The sequence below is a fragment of the Epinephelus lanceolatus genome, chromosome 12 (assembly GCF_041903045.1).
Source record: "Epinephelus lanceolatus isolate andai-2023 chromosome 12, ASM4190304v1, whole genome shotgun sequence".
In the NCBI taxonomy this organism is placed as follows: domain Eukaryota; kingdom Metazoa; phylum Chordata; class Actinopteri; order Perciformes; family Serranidae; genus Epinephelus; species Epinephelus lanceolatus.
This window is the reverse complement of record NC_135745.1, coordinates 33,589,992-33,617,872: the sequence shown is the minus strand read 5'-3', so window position 1 is coordinate 33,617,872 and position 27,881 is coordinate 33,589,992. Positions and strand designations below refer to the sequence as shown.

Genomic DNA, 27,881 nt, shown 5'->3' with positions numbered 1-27,881 from the left:
ACCTATGCTGCACAGGTTGAGTGACTGTCACATAAACTCTAGAGTTTTGGCAGTTAGTGGTGATACAAGATGGGAACCTCCAAACATCAGGCATAAGTGTCAGATGCTTCAGCTTTGGAATAGACTTGTGAAGATGTCGGCTCAGAGACTCACTGAAAAGTTTCTTAATTGGTTCACCTCCAACTGTCATGACAGGGCTAATGAGTGAAAACCGTTAATTTATTTAAACAACTTATCATTTATTTTTCAGAAAAGGTTACTTTGAGATATTCAGGAGATTAGGAGTTTCGCATGTTGAGAGAAAAACGGTCTGTTGATATATGGTATAAACCAAAACTACAAACTTATTGTATTGTCAGAACAGCTACAGTGTGGAATTTTACATGAAGTATAATCTTAACAAAAGACAAAGATCCCTGTGTGCACAGCTGCGCTCAGGAACGTTGCCATTAGCCATAGGGCTGTAATATACTTGCTGCAAACAACGCAACCGCATCATGGCTGCTATGCATGATCTGTGTTCATTTGATGCGTCGGCCGCACATCTCAACGCGATCTACCGTGACACGTGCGCGAGATGCAATATTGACATGACCGCTAGAGGCGCTCATGCGAATGAACACGATGACTGTGAGATCAGACCAGACGGAGTCGCTGTCGGAGCAATGGCGGAAACGTTTGAAGAGAGGCTGACAGACCTGGTGCAGAACTACCCGCATCTCTATTATATTTCCACGCCATTACATAGTGACAGGCATGCCTGTCAAAATAGTTGGCAACAGATCGGTGGGGTTTTGGGGATCAATACCTGCCAAAAAAAATGGAAGCTGATTTCTTTCTTCTTCTTCCTCATCAAGCATATCAAGGGCATCCATGTTTGCTTACAACACCCGGCATGCACTACCCAGTTTCCGGGTTATATTTCTGTTGTCAGCCCCAAGTGGAGACAGCCAGTATTGTGCATTTTGGCTGGAGACACGGCGCATTGTGCACGCGTACGTGCGATCAAGCGGCAAGTCTATTACGGCCCCTAGAGACTGGAAGGTTTAACGCCACCCCCGAAGGAGGACAGAATTTTTGTTGTGTAATTTACGTGAAGTTGAGAATGAGGCTCACTTCCTGTTTTACTGTCCTGTATATGATAACCTAAGGGATATACTTTTTGGTAAAATGACCTCCATCTATGTTGATTTCTTTTGGCTGGATGATCATAAAAAAATTGAGTTTTGTTTCAGAAAGGGAGCCTTTTTTGTAGCTGAATTTCTTTGCCGACCTGGGATAGAAGGCAGAGTAATCTGTTTCTGGACTGAGTAGTTGAATAACATGTAGCCTACTTTTCATTGTTACTGCTATGTCATTATAATGGTGTCTTGTATACCCATGAGGGTTGGGGTCATGTAAGTTTGCATGACGCAAATAAAAGTCAATCAATCAATCATATGAACATAAACTCTATATATAAGCTGTTAAACACCCACAGAATAAATCAAAACAGTTGAATTGCTTAATCTCAACTTATAAACTGTTGAAATGTTGCAAATACTGAACTATTTGTTGGCAGTTTATTGAAATAAAGTGTTTAAAGTGAGTCCCTCATCCTCAAGATAATACTCTGGTGGTTATCTAAGAAGGTTTTAGAGCAATGATATTGTACTGTATGTCTGTAAAGAGGAGCCAGAAGAATTTTTTTGTATGATTCCAATTTGTGTTCTTTGTTAACAAGTTTCAGGGCAGGCAACGTCAAATGCCATCAGTTGTGTAATGCTTTGCTTTGTATCTAAACTTCAGCATGTTTGGCGCACCACTAACATCCTGAAGGTGACTCAGCTTCCCCATGAAGCCCCTTTTTCCCCATCACGCACAGGCACAGCTGGGGGTTGTGGTTCTTAAGTCATTATTTGTAAATGGTCAAGGACCATGCTGTTTTGCATCAGGCAGGAGAAGTGTGTGACATCAGCGATGGTGGCCTACATAGAACAATGATTTGGTGGCCTGGTTTCCGAAACGAGCTACTGTGGCGAATGGTGCTCTGTGGTGTTTCATGGAGTGTCATTGTGGTTTGCTGAGAGAACAGGCTGGTTGGGGGCGAGCGGGAAAAGCAGAGACCACACACTTAATAGTTCTGACATTCTCTAAGCATCTTTATCTTCGTCTTGACAGCACTGTTGCTTTCCAGCGGTTTGTGTATGTGTTGACTATCTTCTCCATCAGTCTTTGTTTGTTGTCTGCCTACCTGCCGGCCTCTAGAAAAAGCCTTCCACTCTGTTGTCTAGCTGCCCATTTGCCATGTGACTTTCATGTTTCTGTTTGTTTGCCTTTCGGTCTCTCGGCCTGGCTGTCAGTTAGCCGTGTCTATCTGTCTGTTGTCAAGACATTTCACTGACTCACAGTGACTAAGTGAGGCCTGAAGTGCTAGCTTGTTCTGACCTGACTTCAAAATAGACAGCTTGGCACGCACTCCGTGCACACACAACATCACCAACACAGGGCTTTCCTTGTACTGCGTTAGTTCCCATGTCAGCCCCTGTTTCTGGCGTTTAATATGACTCACTGGTTATGAGACTTATGAGCGATCGTTTGAGAACAATCATTAAAGCCCACAGCCATAACGAGTCTGATTGTCAGTAAACGGGAACACACACAGTGGAATACACAGCTGTTGGATCACTGATTAAAGTGCTGCTGTTGGTGCTTTGTTGATTGATCAGACTTAAGCGAGATTGTTTATTTTATGCAGTGAGCGTACAGAGACGTAACCTCAGTAGGTTGTGCAGTTTAACTCCCATCAAACCAATAATGCCACCAAATGACAGATGATGATACTATTTATCTTGATTTATTTTAAATGTCGACAAATGACAAAATAATACAGATACGAGAAAACCCCCCCGAGGTAAAGAGGGATGTCTCGCCCCAGCCATAAATAAAACATGCCAGTGTTTGAGGATCTGGGCATGTGTGGATCTGCTCTTTGGAAGCCCAGATTCCCTGGCCGGATTCCCAGCCAGAGGCGAAGGAAGGAAAGGGGGAGGGAAAGAGTGTGAGGGGGGGAGAGATGAGTGAAATAAGGGATGAACTGAGAGACTTGTCTGTGCTTTGATGTGATGACTGAGGCAGAGAGAGCGTCAGTCATATTTTCTCCGAGCGCTGATCTATAATCAGATCGCCCAGCATTTAATATTTATCTGACTCATTATCAAGGATTAAAGTAGATCTGATTGAGGATTTGACAACCTTTCTATCTGGCTTTGAAAACGGTTAGATGGGAGTGGCAGGGGTGTGTGCATGTGGGTTAAGAGCCGGTGATTGATGGCTTTCTGTGAGGGCCTTTGTACTGTGGCAGCAGAGAGAAAAGAGCCGGATTAAATAGTAGAATTACGTTCAAGACTTCCATCATATGTGCCATTGGTGTTCTATTAAGAATGGATTTCTGTTCATTTCTATCCAAAGAAGGAGAGTGAGAGAACAGACCGCTCATTCTTCCTGTGGAGCGGAAGCTGGGAGCATCAATCTTAGCTGACAGCATGTAAATGCTGGAGGTCTAAGTGGTTTAATTATTATTATTATTATTATTTAGCAATGCGTATTAGCTCTCTATAAAGAAGTAATCGCTGCGCTAACAGTAAATCTCTCACTCTGTAATTTGTTCGATGCACACAGTCAGATTTGGAGATAAGAATGGTTTTGCACAATGCACAAAATGCACCGCTCTGTATATTGTGCATTGTGCAATTTCCTATTTGTGCAAAAGAAGTGGATGCGAACAAGGAGGTGAGCTTATAAAAGTCAAAGGTCTTGACAGGTAGCAGCTGCGCCTGCAACTCCCTGCAATCTACTGCTGAGAAGATTAGCTCATTAATCATTTATCATCTGGCAGGAAATTATTAGATTGCAACTTTATAAACAGTTGTTAAGTCATCTGACTTAATGTTTTATAGCTGATGTTTAAGGCTTCAAAGAGACTCGCTTGCTTTTGTTTCAGTAAATATTGAACAGCTTTGTGGATGTTTGGCCGCTTGTTAGGCAGAGTTAGCACTCTTAAGACATCACATTAAGGCTTGTGGGTAGTAATGGGAATGTGTCATCATTTAATGGAGTTGATGATGTGAATTTCTTTGCAGACATGTCTCTTATTTACACATCTGACATCTCCCGTGTCCATCTGACAAATTAAAGTCGCACTAGCTCTCCTTTTGCATCCACCAAGTCTGCAATTCACCAACTAGTTGCTAACTTTGTCTGTCTGCCATGTGGTGCTGGGCTTGTAGTGTGGTTAGAGCTTCCTGTTTGTCAAAACAACAAGAGACACCACTGCCTTTGCATCTCTACTAGCGCGTAGGAGAATACTATTAGAATGGAAATCACCATTTACCCCCAAAGCATCTCTATGGCTTAGAGACCTCATGCTTTTCTTAAACCTGGAGAAAATTAAATATAGTCTAAGGGGGTCATCTGGAACTTTTAAGACTGTCTGGGGCCCTGTGATTGACTATATAAGCAAATTGAGGACATTTCAGAATTAATGAAGTATTCACCCGTCGTGCACATGTTGTGACATTTTATCTACCCTAGGAAATGTTTTGGATTACTTTCCGTATACATCTCCCTCTATATTGTCACAGACTCAACCATAATGTCAAGAAGGAAGAAGGTGTGCGTGTATTCTTATTTTTTTAATTTAATGTAACTTAATTTTATTTATTTATTTTTATTTCATTTTATTGTATTTTTAAATATTTTTTTTAATTATTATTATTATTTTTTAAATTTAATTTATTTATTCACTTATTTTCCTTATCTTTATTTATTTATTTATTTATCCTTTGTTTTTGTAGGACCAGCGGGGTGGGGGTGGGGGAGTTGTGTAAAAGAAAAAGGGGGGAAAAAGTGTTATCTGTATTCACTAAATTTCAGTGTACTGTACTTTATAAGATGAATAAATAAATCTGTTACAAAAAAATCTATCTATCTATCTATCTATCTATCTATCTATCTACACACACTGGTCACTTTATTAGGTACACCTTGCCAGCACTGGTTTGGACCTCTTTTTGCTACCCAAACTGCCTCAATTCTTCGTGGCAAACATTCAACAAAGTGCTGGAAACATTCCTCAGAGATTTTGGTCCATATTGACATGATAGCATCACACAGTTGCTGCGGATTTTCTCTTTTTCAGACCATCCTCTGTAAACCCTAGGGATGGTTGTGCGTGAAAATCCCAGTAGATCAGCAGTTTCTGAAATATAAAAACCACCCATGCCATGTTTAAAGTCACCTTTCTTCCCCATTCTGATGCTTGGTTTGAACTTCAGCAGGTCGTCTTGACCATGTCTACATGCCTATATACATATACATATGTACACATAAATCCCAAAATATAAATCCCAAATAGCCCATAAATTAGGAAAGCAGTGGCAGGCAGAACAATGAGCTGAAATATGCTATAACTCTCTGCAGATAAAAATGGATTACAGCCGCTTTAATTTGTAATGAAAGCAATTTTTAGTTGAAGGTCACTAAATCATTCAATTTTTTCCCCTTCCTCACCCTCCCCATTGTTTTCCTATTTTTGCATGTTTCTCAATATGTCTCTGGCTCCTTTGTGAAAACTTTTCATCCTCTCTGCTTTTTTTCCTTTTACGTCACCCCGGCTCTTTTATGCGCTCACCTTCGCCATTTTTCTCCTGCGTACATCTCTCTCATCCGCATCATCCACCACCCTCTGTGTCCGTGTCTCTGACTCAGTCCTGGCTGAATGTGTTCTAGCTGTTGTTGCTTTGACAGGCCCTGACAACAGCAGGTCAGCTTCTATCTGTCAGCCTCTCCACCTCTTAGAAGCACAGAGCAGAGGGGAACTGGCTGCTTTGTTTGTTCTTTCACCATCAGGAGACAGCCCTGCCACAAAGGGAAGCTTGCACATTTATAGGAGTCAAGCCATGAGCTCCCTCTCGCACAGGCACAGGCGCATATGTGCAACTGTAATAGCTCGCCCTTTCTTTGTCTGTCTAGCCCCTGTCACATGTGTAATTAGCGTAGTGGCAATGACATGTCACTTGTCATTCTTGAAAAGGAACACATAGCGTGTTTCAACAAATGTTGCTGTGGTAATTTTCCTTCTCAGGAACCTGTTGTAACAATTCTGAACTCTTAATTATAAAGACACCAATCAGGAAGTGAGCGTGGGTGTCTGTGTCATTGTTTCCAAAAGTCTCACTTGTCACCGATCAAGACTAAAATGCAACCCTGGAGTTTCCAGACTAAAACAGGGACAGCAGCGTTTTCAAAAGGTCTTTACACTGGGCGTAAATGTAGCAACGGTTATGTGTTTTAAAAAGAAAATGCATTAGTGTGAATGCAGCAGGAGAGCTGAAGGGGGACCTCTTCCCCACCACCGCCAACGGTCAGCAATCAAGCTGGAGATAAACATTCAAAAGCAAGAGAAATGAATCAATTTGTCAAACTCTTACAATGCTCCTCTTTGATGTCACTATCCTCCAAATTCGTATTTTCAGCAGTGTTGCAACCAAATCTGTCCTGACCAGTCTGAGCTGTTCCTCTCTGGGAAACTGAAATCCAAAAAGTCAGACACTGTCTCATGGATGTTTGATGCCAGCAGGTTTATTGTGTAAAAAGGGCTTCTGTTTTTCTTTCCTCACACTCCCTCCTATGGAAGAGTTTTTGTCAAGCTTCTAGACTTCATTGCGTGCAGTTGCACAGGAGGCATGAGCCTCAGTCTGCGTCATGTGACAGGATGTTCCGCCTGATGTGTGTCAACTGTTGACACTTCCTGTCAAAGACCTTTGCTAGACCATCCGTGGAAAAATTCACCCACACACACATACACACTCCAAAACAACACACCACATTCCTCCAGACACAGAAATGAGGTCAGCTCTCTGCAGCTTGTGGTTACTTCTTTTAGTTTGAGATGGCCTATACGATACAGTACGTCTAAGATACGGTTCAGATACACATCAACAGGAAAACTTTCTTCAGAGTTACTTTTTCACAGACTTTTTTCCACTCCCTGTCTGCCTTGTGTTTTTTTGCTTGCACACATTGAGATTCAGCAAGTAAGTCAACACACAGACGAGCTCAAGTTAAGGCATGTCTGTAACAGGCAGGAGAAGGGTGGGTTATAGGGTGTAACTGGGACAGTGTGTGTCTGTACTGTCTGTACAGTATATTGTTGGATGTGTTATTCTTGTTAAGTCTGAGCAAATTACATTCTCCCACATTCCAGGTCAGTCCGGTTTAATCTCAGTCAACACGCAAAGCGGAAAAAGAAATGGTGGGAATGGATAAAGAGTGGAGATGACACTGAAGGAGGCAGGACATGGTTGGACAAGTTGGCAGGCTGGTCGGAAAGCTACAACACCACATCAGCCTCTTTGACAGCACTGTGACTGTACCTGCTAAGTGAATGGGACAGGCCGCTGCCACCATTTAAAGCAGCTGGCTCTCACACTCTTTGGTTATTCATTGGCTGCTGGGATTTCAGTGTTTGTCTGTGTAGGCGTGTGCATGTGTGTGTGTGAAAAGGAGAGAGAGATGGAAGGAGACAGAATGAACAGGACAAAGAGCAAATGCAGTTGTGCGCATTTGTGCGTGCGTGTCACTCCGTGCCTGTCTTATCAGAGTGGGCAGTCAAGCATGTTTGTCCGGGCTACAGCAACTTAATTACAAAACCTGTTGTAATCCATCATGTTCCTTATAAATCACAACTCCCATTAGAGAGTTGCCACAGAATTGGGATCCCGCAGGTTCTGTCCGACCTAGTGCAAATGTTGCAGCTTAACAAACACGTAATGTCGTGCATTTTCTTCCACTTAAAGGGTAAATTCAGTATTATTCAGCCTGGACTCCATTTTCCCATGTTTTTTTATGTCTAAGTGACTAATGGGAAAGCAATTTTTGAAACATTTCCAGTATTGAGCAAGCGCTGCAGACGACAGTGGCGAAACAGACTGTCATGTAACCATTTGGGCCATGTTTGCAACGTCAATTTACATCCACTACAAGTGCTTGTTTTTGCTACAGACATGTTCAGATTATCAATATAAGTGTTGGAAAACGTATTGAAATGATCCCCACTGAGATGGACCTTTTTGTTAAAGAGTAAGATCTTTTTTGTTCAACTAGAAACAGTCTTTCTAGCAGACTCCATCTTAATGAACAGCAGTTTTATCATCGTAAAACATGCTTCATTCAAAGTCAACAAAAGTCTTGGTTTATCTTTCGCTATTCCAACAATCACCAACTGGTTTGGTTCAAATAAACACTTAAATCACCCAGTTAGATGTGACAATATGCTGGCTCTATACATGCTAAAATTACTGTTTATTTTAAAGTGCTTTCAGACCTAGAGTTGTCTTGCTTTGGTCTGAATCAGGGACTAATTTTGTTTCAAAGTTGTATAGTTGCCTAGAGTTGGTTCGTGTTCTCACGGCAGCATTTACAAGCAGACCAGATCAAATGCCTTGTGTGAGAAAGTTGCTCTTGATTGGTCAGAATTTCCATGCGGGAAAAATCCAGGAAGTAAACCAAACGTTGAAGAAGAGTACACTTGCAAGATAAATGTGACATTTTCTAATGTCACAATGGAGGGACAACTACGCAGGTTGATTTTAGCGCTGCTCATCGTGGACTATATTGCTGTCATTGTTCATTTTAGTCAAACCATACAGTTTGAAAACGAGGCGCGGCTCCAACTAGAAAACAATGTTTTGATGCACTGGATGTGCTGAATGTGCATATTAAGGCAGTACAGGAGGAGGTGCACATTAATAATCCTCCAGGACTGTAACATGCTCATGTTCAACCCAAACAATGCGTAATGTGACTGCAGCTGGTTCAGATCCAGGTCGGAACACGTTCTCACCACAAACCAACTGCACCAGAGTTTGTTTGTAACTGGACTGAAACCACGTCTTCAAGAAGGTCTCAGTCCGGTTGTTTTGGTGCTCATCCAAATGCGACTGCTGCGTTCACCCCTGCCCAAATGAACCACACTTAGGGGGCAAACAGGGCAGGTGTGAGCGCACCCTAAATCTAGCCTGGTGGAATTGTCAATGTGATTTCGGGGCTGGTTCTTGTTAAAGAAAGAGTCTTATTCTTTTACAAAAAGGCCTATCTCTGTAAGATGCTTTCAGCAAGTTGTAAGACACTTAGAATGATAATCTGAATCTCTCAGTGGTAAAAACAAGCACTTTCAGTAGATGTATTGATGGTGTGAACATGCCCAGAGCGGTTACATTGCAGTTTTGCCTCTGCTGGCTGCAGCGCTCCTGCTCAATACTGAACCAGTTTCAAAAATTGTTGTTCCCATTACTCACGTAGACACACAAACATGGGAAAATAGGATCCAGGTTGAAAAATAGTGAACTTACCCTTTAACTGTGCGCTTCCAGACGAAGTAAAGATTAGGTTGCCTCTCTTGCTCACATTCTCTCTCTGCCTCCTTTGTAATGTTAGAAATTGCCATTACTAATCCCTTTTGATATGTAAACAATGACACTATCACTGTTGTTCTTCCAGTCTGATGTTCCAGCATCTGGTTCCCATCTGTTGCCATGGGAGATGGTATAAACTATCAGAGAAACAGGGACGCAATTCATAATCATTTTATTCACTATAAGGTCACAGTGTCTCCCAGAGAGGCTATTTGTTTTTACTTTGAAAGGTCACACCTTCTAAATGTGACTTATCAAAGAGCTCAGTAATTGTATTAGCATTTTTATGTGTGCTTTTATGTGTTTTGTATTTTTCCTTTGGAAAAGGGCAGTGCAAAACTGTGAGTGGTGCATCAGCATGAGCACACAGTGATGTTAAAGAAACAGTTAGACACGCTTTTGGTCATAAACACATGCTGGGGCAAGATACTGTATCGTGTTTTATCTTATCCAGTCCTATACCATCTCATTCTGTCCTGCCCTTTGCTATACGCTGCTCCCCTGCTCCACTTCATTTCTCTCCGGTCCATTTGTTAACACAGACTGACCACAGAGTTAATCACAGCCGGAGCTATTTAACTCTAACCAAGTGATTTACTTCCCACGGCCCACATCATTACATTATCACATTATTCATTAAGCTATTCCTCTCTCCTGTAGTCAACATGAGTTGCTGGTCAAAGTTTTCCCAGCTCATTAAAATGAGTCTGATTCAGCACCTGTTTAGTGTGACAGTTGAGGGCAGTATACTCGGGTGTTTCATGACTCCGTTGCTACAGTGCTGCATGTATAAATTAATAGCTCTTGAAGCAGGTAGCTAGGTAGTAAGTGTGGGTTTGAAGAAAGCAACATGGAGATCAGCCGGCCTTGGAAGTTATGTGTTATTAATGTGTTGTGCGGCCGCCTCGTCGTCTGGCTCGAGGAAGCTATTTATGTGACTTTCTGCTTGGCTCACATTACCAGACTGGTGAGCATCTAGAGTCTAGGTTGAGGCCTGGGTCGCCCGTAGGTCGATCTGTGTGTGTGAAAGTTAGGGGCGCAAAGAGAGACGGATAAGTAGACAGACGAAGAGGAATGCAGGGTGGTAGCTGTTGGACAAAGACCATACTGTTGCCTGTTTTAAGCATTTGTTTGTTTGGTATTTAAAATTTTACTGTGTACAGTTGTTGGATGAGACATGTAAAGCTGTGCTGCCAAATAGCCCTGTTATTTCTCATCTGTTTAACCCTAATCCACTGCTCAAGTGTGAGTGAGGGTGTGTGTGCGATTCCTGGTGTCCATGGGTGTTTTCCTTGGCACTGGCAATAATCCACCTAGCTGTGGACACACACACACACACTCTCACCATTGACTGGATTAGGCTGCTAATCTCTCCGATCCCACAGCATGTGTGCACACACACTCATGCGTGAAAACGCACACACACATGCTGTACGCTGGTGTTTGAAACAGTGTCAGTTATGCAATGGCAACCCGGAGCCATCAGTTATGTGTGTCAGCATATCAGTGCGGTCGCAGTCATGCCATTTTGTCAAATGTGCTTCAGAAAAAAAGCATGGAGATAAACCAACTGTTCACATGTAATGCGTCCAAAATTCCTGTACGCATACTTCTCCATAGCTTTAGTGCCAGCAGTGGCAGACTGAAAAAAGTGAACTCTAGTCTAGTCTAGTCTGCTCTCATTGCCATCCTCTTTATTAGCACAAATGTGAAAATATTGTTCTCTTTCAGAACTTGACTTCAAACTAGTCTTTAATTTTTCCTTTGTAGTTTTTATATACTTACTAATCTGGCAGTCGTTGGAGAGATAGGTAAACTGGGGAGTAAACTGACTCAGCAGCAACAACAGGTTAAAAAGACAAAGATAGTTAGAAGCTAAAGCCGAACTATAGGCTACAGATCACAGTGTAAAAGTGAACCACCACATCACTGCTGATCAACACACAAGACAATGAATATAAAGGGAAACTTTGCTGATATTCAACCAGCTGTGTGGCATCGCAGTGTGTGCAGATGAACAGTGTTTGGCTTAGAGTTCTCAACGGGCCCAAAAATTCAACCCGAAACCGAAATGACCCGAGGGACTTGAAGCCCGATACTGGCTCGGCCCGACATCATCACATACATCGCTGGGTCCGAGCCTGACTGAACCTGAGTTTGTTTTTTTTTTAAATAGAAGGGGGAAAAAATGATGATCCCCCTGTGCGCCTCAGCAGTCTGGCTTCCCTGGCTCAAATACAGTATCTTTAATCACTTAAAGTCAACCAATCATTCATGTCCCAAAATAATATTATCAGACAGACAGGCTTCAACGTCAGTGTGGGGGAGAGCAACCATTGCACATCATGTAGCGCTGCGCCGCTGCATTTAATGAGCCGCAGCCGCTCTCAACACTTTTCCTGCACCTGAACGCTGACTGACTGAACTTCGCTCACACTTCACAGCCGCATATTTTGTTTTAGTATTATTATTTTTTTCGTCAGAACGGAATTCTTTATTTTTATAATTTGCATTTTCTTCTTGCTTAATTATTATAGCCCTATTATCATCCCCCTTACACACACACACACAACTCGAACACTTTATTAAAAACGGTAACTATAACCTTCAAACATCAACAACATAACATCGATGAATGGATTTGGAATAATCTTAACAGACATGCATATTTTCTTCCTCACAGGCTGCTCAGAAGTGAGAACCATGGACAGCAGCATTGTGTGTTAGTGCTGCTGTGACACCCTCACACAGTGCGCTTCTCTGACAGACACACTTTTTTTTTTCCCTCTCTCTCTGCTGTCCGAGCCCGACTCAGCCCTCCCCAGTTAACTTAATTAGTCGGCCCAAACCGACCCGACCTGTCGGGCTTATTCGGGTCGGGCTCGGGCTCGGGTTGAAATTGAGAACTCTAGTTTGGCTTCACCCCTGTGCTGCTGCCAGCACCTGGACCTCTGCTGCCGGACTGTCGGGGGGTTCCAGGGGAAGTCAAACAACGTTCATCTGCACACAATGTGATGACACACAGCTGGTTGAATATCAGCAAAGTTTCCCTGCTTCCCTTCACTGGTTCCTGTACAGCAGGGTCGGTCTTTGTTTCACTGTTATAATCATTAAAAAGCAAAAGCAGCATGTGTATACATTCAGTAGGCTATATCTTCAGTAGCTAGCTAGCTAACCCTACACTTTTCAGGGTTTGATTTTGGTTTTGGAACAGGGAAGAAACGTAGCCTATATCTTTTTCCAACCTCTCCAGGTAACGAGTATCATTAATACACGACGTGCCCCAGGCACAACATTTAGCTCCAAATCCACAAAACCAGCCTGAAAATGAAGGAAATCTGAAACAACTGCATTAGAGTCAATGGAGCACAGCTGTGTTGTTGTCGGACCCTGGTCTGAGCCAGCTCGATTGTACGTTATAATTAGTCAGTCTGTGTCCGGGAGCGGGACTTGGCAAAGGGTCAATTGTTGGTTACTGTTTGTAAAAAGTATTGCCAGCAAATGTCAAAGTGAAAATCAACCACAGATTTAGTCTTGTTTGCTATATTTGCAATTTTTTCAGTGCTGCATCCGCAATTTTGCTTCCTCTTGGATGCGTGCTGCCTACCATCTGACACCATAGTAGCCACCTTTTTATGAAGTCCTGACCTCATCTGTGCTTTTGTATGAGACTATATATTGCTTTTTAGGAAGATCCTGCAAAGAAATAGTTAAATAAGAAGGTGTTATTGGGGCCAAGAAATGATTTTAATGCTCAGTTAAACAGATGCCCACTGTGTTCAGGCTGTGTGACATTATTAGCCTTGATTATTGAGCCCTTTTGTTAATTTGCAAAACAAGATTAAACCAAACCCACTACCCTGCTAAACTCCAGGTAACATGCAGACTCTTTTATCCTGGCAATCAGCTCCCTAATGTCTAACCCAGGAATATGCACATGATGGTCAGGGTGTAGAATGCACAAGAGCAGATGCTGAAGAAAAGTTACAGGTACCCATAGGTCTAACAGTCCAGACAATGTTAATGTCTCGACAGCAGCACCTATGGGCATTTTCTGAGTCTCCAGTTCATCCAACTGAGCTGAATCCACACTTTAACGCAGGGGAAACATGCAAACTTCACACAAAACTGGGAAGGTCGATTCCTGTGAGGCGCAAGTGTTACCTGCTGTGCGGCTGTTAAAGTAGTTGTCATAATAAAAATGAATTAAATATACACTGTGCTTAAAGGCGAAAAGGCCTCAGCGGACGACAATGGAAAAAAAAGAATATTTTATGGCCCAATTTTCCACCTTACCAACATAAAGGACAAAGAAACTGAGGATTTGAATAAACTGTGCACAACTGGGGGCAAACTTAAAATCTTCCATGAACACACTGAATAGTCTGAATTGCCGAGCTTCAAAATTGCATATCTCAATCAGCCTCACACCTGCACAGGTTAACATATTCTGAATTGACGGAACGAATGTAGCATCAAAACTTGCCAGAGGCGTGAAATAGTCTGAAAGGACGGAAAAAAAACCTGCTACAATGGCAGTGCATTATGTCGTGTTTACTTTTTATTATCCGTTTTTAGGACCCATGGACCAGAGAGAAACAAACCTACACTAAATAGTGACACAGTGATGGTGACATTGCCGAACAAGGGCAGCATTATGACTTCTCCTGTTTTGCTCCCAGACTTCCAGACGAATGACGGAGACACTTTGGCTTTGAGTCATTCTTAATTTCCTGTTGCCCTCTCCTCTCTCTGTGTTTCCCACCGTCTCTAAAAGCCGCTGACTGTCAGTCTCTCCCATGCTTTATCACATTGCCCACGACCTTATTCTGCCTTCCCAGATTGCTGTTTAATAGAAGCCTTCCTCCCTGGTGAACAGTGATAAGCTAATGGTTAGGGAATTGCTCACCATTTAGCAGCCGTGTCTGTCAAAAGAAAAGGGAAATAAGTGATGGAGGACTGTTACAGGGTGAATAGTTTCCCTAATTTTGCCCTCATGCATAGATTAATTGTTGGGTGGGTGGTTTATGCATGTGTGTAATTTTAGGAGAGGCCCGATAATTGGCTCGCTACCTCTGTGCTGATTGGCCTCGCAGAAGGTGGCTGATTAATGCAGAACACCTACTCTGTCAATTTGAATATATTTGAATAGATCATTTAATTTTGAGCAGATCTTACTCATGTGTGGGCTTTTTTGTTTCATCTCTGTGCGCCAACTGCGCAATCAGTTTAAATCTGTAATTCATCCTCTCTTGCGGGACGTGAACCGTATTATTATCACGGCTGTATTTTTCAAGTTTATCGTGCATTCCATGAAGTTTATTCAGACTGCAGGAACAATTCGGGAACAATGGAGACAGGAAATGGCGAGGGCAGACTGGAAATTGGTTAATGCAGGAGTAAATGTACGAGGAGTGGTCTTGTGGTATGTAATGAAAACATGTCTCTTTTTTTTTTAGCTTAAGTACAGAAAATGGGATGTGTCTGGTATTGTAAGCACAGAAAATTGGGCGTCTCGAGCATTAGCATTAGCTGCCCCCTCTGTTGTGGCTCTTTAGATGCTACTGTTGGAGCCTCCCACTAAAACAGCTCTTCTCCAGATTGAGCTATCCTCCACTGCTGATTACTCTAGTATCCTCTGGCTATGAGATGTGTGTGTGTGTGTGTGTGTGCGTGTGTGTGTGTGTGAGAGAGGGGGGAGAGAACGAGTGTAAGTGTAAAAGCGCGAGTGTCTGGTTGTTAAGGATACATTTCCTCGACACTTTGATCGAGAGTGGCTTACTGTCGCTCTCACCCAAATAGACACACACAGATTTACACAAACACACACACACACACACATTGGCTTACTCCAGTTTACTGAGTCAAATGGAAGAGTCTGCCCTGTGTGTAACATTAGCCGACTGTTAGGTTAGCCAACTGGAAACGTAATGCTCTGTTACAGGTGACCTTTCCTTCTGTGTGGCAGATGTGCGCCTAGGACCTTGCATGTGTGTTTAAAACTGCACGTGTGTGTCCACTCTGCAGATGTTGTGAGTGTGTGTGTGTGGAAAATAATAATTTTTTATATATATAAACATGGACTCTCTGAACAGTTTCTGCCTGGCTGCGTCTCACAGCCTCACACCTCCAACGATCCATGTGTGTGTGAGCGTTTTGTGCTTCTAAGTGTGTATTGTTCTTTGCACAGATGTCCTTCAAATGGCAGGCAGCGAGCAGATTGCACTGGAAGAAATGGCCACAGGCCCGTAATACGCAGACACACCGAAACCAGTCCAGGCATTTAAACGGCCGTCCCAGGGGCTGACAGATTGCAGCTGACCCCTGATAGTGCTGTATGCTATCCCCCTGCCAAGCTTCTCGCTCCCTCCTCCCCTCCTCCTTCCTTTTTTCTTCTCCATTTCTTTGTACTCTCGTCTTCACTTTCTCACCCTCTCATTCAATTTATTTTTTCCTCTCGCCGACACGTGCAAATCACACAGACTTAACATACAAGTGCCCTTCTCCGGGTCCAAACTCCCTCTCTGGTGGTGTGTGGATGTGACTAACACCATGACCAGCGAGAGGGTGCTGAGTGATGCTCAATGTCACCTTGTCCTCTGATCTGAGCAGCCTGTCCTCCACTGCCGTGTTCGAAGAGGAAAATTGCCTTTAATTGCTCCACTTTAGAGTTGGCCTGGACGAGGCACTTAAAGGACAGTTTCAGAAACTTGCTTGACACATAATCAGTGAAGTGCATGGATTCTTGTCATACACACTGTAAAATACTCTGGAGATGGAGGACTTGATGGGGGTGTACGCGGTGATTAACTCAGCCCACAGCTACAGTAAATGAAGCTGAAATGCTTGCTTGTGATCGTCGAACCAGTGCACACAGAAATCAGTAGCTTTAACGACTGAGAGGATGGCAGGATCAATCTTATCGATGGCAGCGCTGTGCCTATAGACTTGCCCTCAGCTGAAACTCCACCAGGTGCATGCTAATAATAGCCTGAGCGACATGAAATCATTAATCCTGTACTTATGTGTGTTTACTGCGTTTGTATATGCTTTTGTGCAGGCTATGTAAAGCTCAGTGATGTGATGATAAAGCAGACATATTACAGTAATTAAACCTTTCAAGATGTGTCACAATATGTGTAAGCTGCAAAGCTTTGATGATTAGACTGCAGCTTAGGCTCATTAATTGACTTCAGTCTATTAGTACAGGACACAACAGGGACGTGTTATTGTACATGCTACGTACATGAAAAAGCATTGTGTTATTTTATGTTGTTGTTCTGTATTCTGTGTTGGAAGGTTTAGAAGCAAGCTAGAATCTCATTTATTTTTTAAGCAGTGCATTCTCATATCTAAACCACTAAATAGGTCATTTGCCAACGAGTTCCAAAACGACACACTGTGACTGTTGGAGATTATCAGCGATGGGTGCTCATAGTGAGGGTGGCAATTTTAAATACGTAAATGGTAAATGGACTGCACTTGTATAGCGCCTTTCTAGTCTTCCAGCCACTCAAAGCGTTTTTACACTACGAGTCACATTCACCTATTCATACACTGGTGGCCGAGGCTACCTGCTACACAGCTTTAACACACTCACACACCGATGAAACAGCCATTGGGAGCAATATGGGGTACAGTAATTTTGCTTAAGGATACTTTGACATGTGGACTGAAGGAGCCGGGGATCGAACCTCTAATCTTCCCATTAGTGAACGACCCAACGCCTTTGCAGTTATGCACCTCATCTATGTGGTTAGGGTAGACAAAAGATTATGACTTTAATTAAAACAAGTGTGTTTGTTACATAATTTAAGTGATGTACATTGTTATCTTACTTTATTTTACTCATATGGGACACAAACATCAGTCTCCTGGGTAAAAGTCCTATGTTTGTTTGACCCTTCCATCCACTCTGACCTTATCCCTTTGTGGATTTTGTTGCACTTTATTCTACATTACTTGACTTTCTTCTTTGCTCTTTACATAATTATGACACTGGAGGTCACCGCCCAATAATAAATGTAAACATGGGTCATAATAAACTGCTTGCACATGACCTATATGGCTGTTTTTTTGGGGTGAGGGTGGGAAGTTTTAAGGGTTGCAGGTAAAATCTGAAAGGTTTACAGTATTGCAGCAAAATTTTAAGTTAGCCTCTCTGTGCCCATCACACGAAGCTTTTGTCTGTGCATCAGATTTATCATCACTGTGACACTGAAAAACAGAAAATAGAAAAATAAAAACTTTCCAAGTTAGATTCTGATCAAATACACTAAGTGGCCATGAGTTTCAATTTGATTACAATATGAAAACAAACAAGACTTTATTGGTACATTTAGGGTCTATATATGTGTGTGTGTGTGTGTGTGTGTGTGTGTGTGTGTGTATTTGAGTGAACCCGTAACAGACAGATGAAAGCCACGCAAGAGGATTTCAGAGGACCCTCAAGCAGGGGAGAGAAGAAAGGGAAAGGAATGTCTGGCGAGGTGGGAATTACAGGGAGGCTGTTAGAATGCTTGTCACTGCAGGGCCTCTGGGTGGGAAGGTAGACTCAGTGAGATTCACTTAGGTGCGTCTTCCGCGGTGGGGGTAATACAATTAGAATGGAAATGCTACAACCTGCACTCTGTCTATAAACACTGCTTAACACAAAGTGCAACCAGTGGCACTCTAATATCAAATAACAATGGAGATTTTGGCTTCTGTAACACAGACTATCAAGCAGGTGATAGCACACTCTTGTTGTTAGCACCTGATTTTAACTTGTGAATCTGGCACTCCTGCTTGAAGAAGAGAAAGGACTTGCCAACAGTTGTGTTTTGAGTTATGTTGTGAGAAATTATGATCAACAGTGTGATGGGCAGTTGGTTAAGAGGACTAGAAATAGATGGCTTAACACCCATTCACACCTGGACCCTTCTAACCCTAATGGCACACATGACAGCTGGGTGGGTCAGTGACTTACATGTGACCTTGACAACTCTGAAACTCAGAGCTCACATGTGACCTCAATGACTCTGTGAGGGCTCACACGCACACAGGATTTAAAGGCTGCATCACCAGTCCGTTAAAACTGAAGAGGCCTCTTGGATTGGAGGCGAAACGTCCTCAGGAAGCTCAAGCAAGTCCAGTTGCCTACGATGTAGAACGTAAGACTAGACAAACAGAAAGTGTGTCTTGTGTTTCATGACTGTGCAGTAAAGGCGTTTCCAAACAGGCCCAGGGTGACACAACAATTTGAAGCTTCTTGTTTGCAGAAAAATTAAAATATTCATATAAACTCATACCCCCACATCAACAACAGCAGTCATAGAGCAAATAGATGTGACCTCCACGCTGCCTGAGGAAGAGCGCCGAGCTCAAAGAGAGGTTCCCATCCTATCTGCATACTCGCTACAGCCTTTTGATGTTTGTCTGAGCACTTTTGCGTATGTGGGCGCATCAGAAGCTTTGATAAATATTTTCAAGTTAACAAATGAGTGTTGTTTTATGTTTAGAGGTCCAACAGGATAGTATAAAAACTTAATTTTTATCTCACTACCACATATGTGCCTTGCTGTACATAGTGCAGTGCATCCTTGTGTGCTTGTGTGAGTGTGTTTCACCGTGGATTCAGATTATGTGCGTGTTTTTGGGTCTGTAAATAGTATTAGCGGGGAAGTGTTGCATCACACATTATCTGCAGTCTTCACCTGCAAATGAGCTTCACCCACTTGAACTTTGTTTGCCCGAGGCTCGGTTGCATTGATGTGGATGATTGTATTTCCGTCTTACATAATTTCCTCTCATTTCAGCTGCAGTTGACTGCAGTTTTAACCAGCTTTGACAGCCCTTGTTTAAATTCTCTCATATGGTATTTGGTTGTGTGTATACTTATACAGAGTTTACGGATTCTTTCTACTTGCCTGGTTTTCTGAGTTTGTTTGTGTGTGTGTGTGTGTGTGTGTGTGTGTGTGTGTGTGTGTGTGTGTGTGCGCGCGCGCGCGCGCGCTCTTGCAAAGGCATGCACAGGCATGCGTGTCAGGAGTGCTCATTAAAATTGTATGGGAGCTGATGCTGTACTCCTGCTCCACTGCTCCCATTTCCACAGAGTTCTCCACATCTTGCCAGGTAATCAGGCGGGCGAACACATGCAGCAACACCACCTCGACTGCCAGCAGGCTTGGCTTTAAGGCCATAAAAACAACCACTTTAGCTAATTCACCCTGTCATGTTCACGTTCACTGTTGAGTATTTTTTACGGCAGCAACACAGAAACTATTAATCTCGGTTTTGTTGTGCAATGACTGAATTGATTGAACCTGTTAATGCTAACGCCATGCTTGCTGTCCCTTTTTTCCTCTACCATTTCTGCCCCCTTTTCTCCACCACCTCCCCATCCTTTCTCCTCCTCCGTCTCCACCTGTCCTCCTTCTAGGGGAGCACCTGCGCATCTGTCCCCAGGGTTACACCTGCTGTACCAGCGACATGGAGGACAGCCTTGCCGTGCTGAGCCGCAGGGAGATGGAGGTACTACTTAGAGACGCCGGCCGATCCTTACAGGCCTCACTCACTGGACAGTACAAGGCCTTCGATGGTGAGTTTGTGTTTCACAATAAGTGTGTGAGTGAGTGAGTGAGTGAGGGAACGATATGAGAGAACATAATCATCATCACACTCTTAATTTTGACATCATATACACAATTTTTGGTGTTTCTATGTCAGCTTTGAAAGCACATGGTCTTGCCAGTCGTGGTGTTTTTCATTTCACATTTTCACTCCAGACATACCCAACCTACATAAAAGTGCAGACATGCACATACACACAGACTGACAATACGTGTAAGAGATAAGTCAAAGTCCTTTTATCATACAGTCCGCAGATTGATGACAAGCATTGATCTACTGCCATGCTTCAAGAGAGGAGGTTGGTGATGTCTTGCAGTGGTGTTGTCAGAATGCCAAGTTGATGTTTTTCTTTTAAACTTTGGCACCAGGTTTCCAAAGTCAGAGCTACAGAAAACTTGATCTATCTTGTCAATTCTTGCCCATTTCATGACGGGACATGATACTGTTTTAATTCCTTCAGCTGAATCAAACAAGACTTTATTTTAGAGATCTCCCAGTCGAGTTTTTTTTGCCCTCTATCCCGATTCGAGTCTTTTAATATTGAGTATCTGCCAGTGCTGAGTCCTAATCTGATACTATTATCCAGCTTTTGATACAGCTGCACCATGCACACCCTCAGTACTTCAAAGTTATTAAAATCAATCCAATCAATCCAAATGGCTCTGCAGTGCATTCAGGAAAAAAATTACTGCATCCAAGCTGTTCCTCAGTGATTATTTTGTTATTTTATTTTTACAAAATAAAGTGTAAAATTACTATCCCTTTTTTTATTCTTTTCGGCCTTGTCGTTGTCTTAAAGTTACAGTGTGTAATTTACATGGTTGTTTATTAGCAAATATCAACTATTGCTTTCATAAATATATATTTACTAAAGTGTAATGCAGTTCACATACAAATGGAAGCTTTCTCATAGGCTTAGAATGATTTCTCTATATATACACAGGCAGGGCGCGGTCTGCTGGAGGCTGCCCTCTTGCGTCGCCATATTTGAATACAGTGGCCGAAAGGGATATACGCTCTTCGCCTTTCACGTTTACCTAGAACTTGCCGTCACTGGAGACGGAGAAGGTGAAGCTCAATCCGGGGTGCTTCTGCGTGAACCTGCTTTGTACTTTTATGATTCTGTCGCATTTTAAAAGGAGGACCACACATGTTTTGCCCCGTAAGAGGGAAACCACGCCACCAAATAAAAGAAAAAGATCAGATAAGCGAGGACGGGACAAAACGCGAGTGAATATCGGCGTTGCTTATTCCAGGTGGAAAAAACTCCTGTGGAAGAACACTCTGGAGATGCATATATTATAATCGTACCAACCTGTATTTGCCGCACTGTGCCGCGACTATCACATAAAACGTGTTATTTTAGCATTACTGTGCTAATGTTTGCTCGTGTTAATAAAACAATTAGAGATAAAACACTCCTAACATAACGTTATATCTCACAGATAACCTATATCTCACTGGTAAGCTATAACATATTGTAGCGTCCGCCAGGATGTGTGGAAAGGATGACGCAGTTATTCGGCAAACCACCGTTTATTACTGAACAGTACAGGTTACTGTTGGCCGTAACTACGCCAAAACAACCAACAAACAAGAACTTAGCTGTAACTCCAACTGTGCACTCCTGCTCTCCCCCAGCTCGCTCATACACACACCAGCACGCGCACTCACACAGCTCTCATCCCCGTCACACTCGTACCCCGCCCCCCTACCTATACTCATTTAATCCCAAACATGCCATTAACTCACAGAACATTGACATTATAACAGAACATTTACTGCAGGGTCGCTATAATATCGTAACATGGTTTAGATTCCTAAATAAATATTCACCTCATCCCTAGATAGGCCTACTCCTGAAAAACTTGAAAAACTCGTGGATGATGCCATCTCTGTCTGCGCAAGGCTTTCTGTCCTACGAGGCCACCGTCACTTACCTGACGGGAGGGGAGAGCGTGAGTGAGCCCTGCAATCTAGAATTTGACCGCTGATGTCACTGTTATTCACCATTTTTACACACTGAGGCTTTAAGGGTATTTCTTTCTCCTTTGAACCTATTATTCTCAGTGTTTGTCGCTTCAGTCAGGCCTAGCTGAATGAACTATATTCCATTCAGTGTTTATTTTCTTTGCTGGTACATCTTTTGCCTGGATTGGGCTACCTTAATCAATTAATCTAATCTTTTCTTGTGGGGCTTTTGTTGCACTTGTAATGACATGGTGAGTGTGGTTGTCTTAAGCTCAGCACCGCTGTCAGTCAGCAGTGAAAGATCATGCGGCATAGATGACAGCAAAATGCAGGAGATTCTTAACCTGGAAATCCAGATGCCCCGCCCCTAGCAAATTCGAATTTGCACTGCACAGGGATCTGGCCCAGACGAGCAGAACCCGTTGAATCGCCATAGGACCAATCAGATCAGTCTATCTGACAGAGGCGGGCTCTGGGCGGGCGTAACATGAATCGGGACAGCGCTGCGCCGTAGGAGTTGAAAAATAAACAGCCAAGATGGCAGCTGCCGAAGGACCGCATCCATTCAATTTAGCTTTGGAAGAAACGCTAAGCCAACTACACTTATCTTTGTCCTTGAGAGAGGAGCGGAAGACTGCCCTAGAAGCCTTCACTTCCAGGAAGGACGTTTTTGCTGTTTTGCTGACGGGATACGGCAAAAGCATAATGTATCAGTTAGCCCCACTGTTCGGCAAACAAATGGGGCTTAGTGCAATAAATACGTCACCTTGTTTTTTGCTCTGATTGGCTATTGTGCTATCCAGTTGCATGCAGGGGCATTTAATATGCCTCAGTTAGTGCTGCCCCTTGGGTAGGAAGGGTGTATCGTGAGGGCCAGACTCAAAATCTTTCTAGATTTGAGCCTGGATTTCCAGGCTAGGAAACTCTCACACTGAGGTGAAATGAAACAAGGTCTCATAACTTAGGTAAACAACAAATAAACAGCCTCATGCTGTGTTTTGCTGTTGTTGGCATGTGGTGTTTCACTGTGGGCGTGGCTCAGCCCCTGCAGACAGATAGTGGAGAGCTGGAGAGTTGATGACAGCTGCACCTGTTGCGTTGCTGTGCATGACAGCTTTGCGAGTGAAAACCCCTGTGGGACAGCTGACGTAAAACAAAGGAGCGGATCGGGCATTATATAGCTTAATACAGCTGATCCTGATCAGTGAAAAAATGCCTTGATTGGCACTGGAACGATGTTTGAGATCAGATATTGACATCATTATTTACAAAAAACCCTCCTGACTTTAACCCTCATGTCCTATGACACATTGCACTTACTTTTTTAAATTATGCTAGCATTACCCAGTAAAATGTGTATGTAAATGGCTTTGCAATTACTGTGTTGTAGCGACATGCACCAGAGCAAGAGTCTGAAACGCTAAATCTGCTCTGCACCTTAGCAAAATATTGTTTAAGCTCTTAATGATATGAAACAAAATCAGGGCTTAATTGCAGTTCTCTGAGTGTGAGAGAAGAAATGAGGAAGACAGAGAGAGGGAGAGAAAGGGAGAGGGATTTTCAATCTTAGAACATTGGCGCACCAAGGCAATTATTTGTGTCTAATGACCTGCTCCAGTTAATAGAAGGGTGTCTCTGTGCTCCACTTGTTCCCCTTGGCCAGTCGGTGACAATGGATCTGTCAGCCGGGGCTCTGAGTTTGGCTAGTTAGCCTGACCTTTTCAGATCACAGTGATTAGTGGCAGAGTGACATTTCTTTACTCCTCTTCTATCGTTCTGTGTCCTTCTTTCTCATAGTCCCTCCTTTTCACTCAGGGGGCTGTTGTCTGTGCCAAAGGAATACAGTCACCCTGCCAAGTACACACACACACATACACATACATCCACAGATCTGTCCAGGACATACAAAGTCTCTCCAAGTTAGTTTATGTCGTCCTACAGTTCTTCAGCTTTTCCATTCTTCAGGAAAGCACCTCATTTAGCACAGTGTGCCAGTAAACAACACAGACTACAGACACACATTCAAGCAGCACTCAGCTCCGACCTCTAAAGATTCTAATGATGTGCATCCAAAAACTTGTAGTTAAATACACAGAGACGACGTGCTAACTTGAGTTGCCTGAGAATGAAGTCATTTGTAGCTTGTTTTTGTTCTTGTGTGTTTGCCAGATGTGTTCCTAAGAATGTCTGAAATTCCTCTCCTCTCCTCAGCGACCCATTCCCGCTCATTTCAGCTTCATATTTTTTTGTCCCCATTTCTCATGTCCCCTTATCTCACCCCAATGAGCATCAGATGGGGATGGCAGAGCTGACAGAGGGAGGAGAGAAGTATATGTGCATTGAGACCTTGAGGTCTGAAAACCATCTGTTGTTGACTGCGTCTTCTGAAGGCGAAAGCCGAGTGAGAGACTGAGGTTAATTGGACCGTAATATGCTGCATTTGCTGCCAGTTTATCGGCGCAATTTGGGAGGATTCAGCCATTCTTAGAAAAGACACCCTGTTAGCTGTTGAAAAGTGCAAAGTAAGATGAGTTGCTTCTGTTTCAGGCTTTCATAAACCAGCTCAGAATAGATTGGTGCTTGGGTCTTTGAAAAATATTCAGTAACGTTGATATTTATGGTTAAAAATAAGTGAGAAGTACAGTTTTTTGTTCATATGGCTGAAGGAGAGCACAGCGACATTGTACCATGCTGCCAGTCCCTGCACATCTGGCTGTGTTTAGCAGGGTGTGGGCTAGCTAGCGCCATGTGGCTAAGTGTAGGGTGTTACTGTTCCAGCCCAGGCAGACTAGGCCTTTTTAGGTCCAGAGACTTTGGAAGAAGCCCCAACCAAGCCACAGATTAGAGGACCAGCGTGCTCACATACAGCTTTCCCTGGGCCTGTGAGCGTGTACACTGTATATATATGTGAGCATGCACATGTGTGTTTATATGCATGTGTTTGTAAGTTTGTGATTTAGTGTGTGTCACAGTGTGACTGAGTGAAAACGGTCTCCGTATACGGAATGTGTGCATGTGGTTTGTTCTTGGTACTCCCAATCTTTTCACCGTCATTCATACTGTGTAGAGAAGTACAAACTAAATAATATATTACGTTAAACAAAGATGCAGCGTGTAATGCAGCGGAGGAAAAGAGGGGGGTGAAGGAGAGGACAGGGTAAAAATGAGACAGATGGAAGGATAAAAGATGGAGAGAAAAAGGGACGTCTCATCAGAGCAAGGACGAGGGTAAGAGATAAACAGGTGAAAATGGAGAGTGGTAGCTGGGGAGGGTGTGGAAGGGATAAACAGAGAAAGAGAGATGGGGTTAGATATGAAAGTGAGAGGGAAAAGGTCAGAGAGGACACGGAGAGTGATGGCACCAAAGGGAGCTGTGTGTTAGATGGCAACCAGGTGTGTTAGACAGACGGAAGCCTTAAACCTGGCAGGTGGTGTTTGGCCTAATGGTGCCATCACTTGCATCTGGATTCACTGGGTGTGAGTGTGTGTGTGCGTGTGTGTGTGTTCACTTGTTCTGCTGCCACATATAGTGTCATGCAAACTTTGTACAAAGGAATACTTGTTCAGACTTTATTTAATAACAAGATCAAAAGAAAAGATCATATTAACAGAATTCATGCCTGGTAATTTCGAGAGTCAAGTTTAAGATTTGTCTGGCGCCCCATGGCCCTGCATGATCCTGCATACAACTGCAAACTCCTGCCCTGATCCCAATGCTTACATAACTTGAGGTCCTCAAAGACCAAAGATATACTTGCTTTAAACTATGCGTTCGCTAGCGCATAGTGGTTGCCCAAGTGTTTTTGTGCACGTCTTCAGAAATCAATGTGATGTGTCTGCAGGATGCAAGACACACATACACATTAGAGGCAGTTTTGGCAGAACAAGAGAGACATACCGCCATGTCACGACGTGCTTGAGACATAGTATCCACAATGATGCTGCTGTCTCTGCTGTGATCCATGGTGATCTAAGAATTAACAATATAGTAACCTCCCTGAGTGTCAAAGGCTAGTTCACGTTACACGATTTTCACCCCACAAAATACGTCGCGGAGACTATCATAATCTTTTGAGTGTTCATACCTGGCTATGTGTGTTTCTGTCATCGGGAGTCTCGCCAACTGCGTTACAACCTGTGTGTGCACACCACAAGATTTGTCCACCGAGCCCTCGCCAACAGAGCCCCAGATAATGCGGTGACGTCACCAAACTACGTTTTTTATCCTGGAGACGACACATCTTAAAGGCATGGATATTCTTCCCAGTGTTGAATCAGATCTGCCTCCAGGGCCTGGGTCCAAACACAATGTGCTCCCCGTGATCCTGTGGACACCACCATTGTTGTTGTTGCTTGCCGGCTTGTCAGTGTTGCCAGATCTTGGGAGAGAAACAAGCAACTAGGGCTAAGGAAACAAGCCCAAAAGAAGGGCTGGATATATATAGAGAAAGGCGATGTTTAGAGAGCAAGCCCAAATAAGCAACTCCACTTTAGAAACAAGCCCAAAAAACTGCAACCCGTGACTACCAATATTTGTAAGCAACAAAAAAACAAGCCCAAAGTCGCAGCTTATAAACGGACCTGGCAACCCTGCGGCTTGTCCTCCTCACATTTCTTCTGTCCTCTGGGATGTATCCCGCCTCTCACTGGTTGATGCTCTTTGTCAGTCGTGTCAGACTTCTCAAGTTTTCTAGCATGCCAGATATCCAGTCCCAGTCGCAGACGAGGAGGTGACTTGCTCGTAGGCTTGTTCACACACGAGGACTCATCGTGGCAGACTATCTGCCGACTCACCTCCGACCCAAGGTGGCTCTCAAGATCCTCTGCGATGTCAAAATCGCGGTGAAAATCACATAATGTGAACTAGACTTAAGGCCCTGTTTATACCCACTATTAATCTGATCCCTCAAACCACTTGCTGAAGGTGGTCTGGGACGCATATCTTTTGTAGTGTAAATGCTAATGCATCCTGATGCATCTCCGACAAGGACTTTGTCATCAATGCAGGACATGATGGTTGTTTTAGTGGCAGCCCACTAATATTCTATAACTTGCCCATTCTACAATGAGTTAGACGAAATCTTGCGTGACCGTCCATTGTTTTGCAATATGGAAGGAGATGTGTTGGATTCTGCTGACAAAAAAAAAAAGGTCAAATTTGGACATAGCTTTTATATCTGGCTAAAGATAATGGAAGCCCCATCCATCTTTATATTTGATTTTCACAGTCCTTTGATGTTAAGAAACAATTTAAAACACATTTTAACTGTGCCTGACCTCTTGTTTTAGTTGTGTATATGGCTATGGCACCATGACTTTAGGGAAGGGCTGAAACGATCAGTCAATTAACTGGAACTTTTGATACTGGATTCATCATCAAAGTAGTTTCTTATACAAAAAAAGCATCATGAAAATGTTTTATTGATCAAGTGATTTATTAGGCTGATTTCAGAGTCTTGTGTTGTTGTTTTTGACTAGATAGATGAATATTTAGACACAGAGTATGGGTCAAAGAAGCTTAACTTTTAACTCAAGTCCTCAACACACATACTACACACACATTCATGCACTGGCACACAGGATTTATGAACAGCCAAATGCTTATTGGCCAGTGTGTTCCAGCCCATTTCAGTTCAAGGCAGATCAGTGGTCATAGAGCTTAATCTGATTTGAAGAGTACTGGCTGGCTGGCTGGCTTATGGGTACACTCATTTCTACTGTAGTTGACCACGCAGGACTCACTTATTTATTCATTTAAGTAGAACTCTGAAGATCTCCCAGCTGGACTGTTAAGTAATTCCATCTTCTCCCATGGAGATAGACTGAGGGGGAGCAATCCAAGAG

At 43.1% G+C, this 27,881-nt stretch overlaps 1 protein-coding gene across 2 annotated transcripts in view; it reads left to right on the top strand.

Moving 5' to 3' along the window:
* gpc1b (glypican 1b) overlaps positions 1-27,881 on the top strand; it is a 108,886-nt gene that overhangs the window by 38,999 nt on the left and 42,006 nt on the right. For both annotated transcript variants that reach the window (XM_078173317.1, XM_033650603.2), the window contains exon 3: positions 19,876-20,034. In XM_078173317.1, the coding sequence (XP_078029443.1) occupies positions 19,876-20,034 (159 nt within the window). The remainder of the gene's footprint in view (positions 1-19,875; positions 20,035-27,881) is intronic.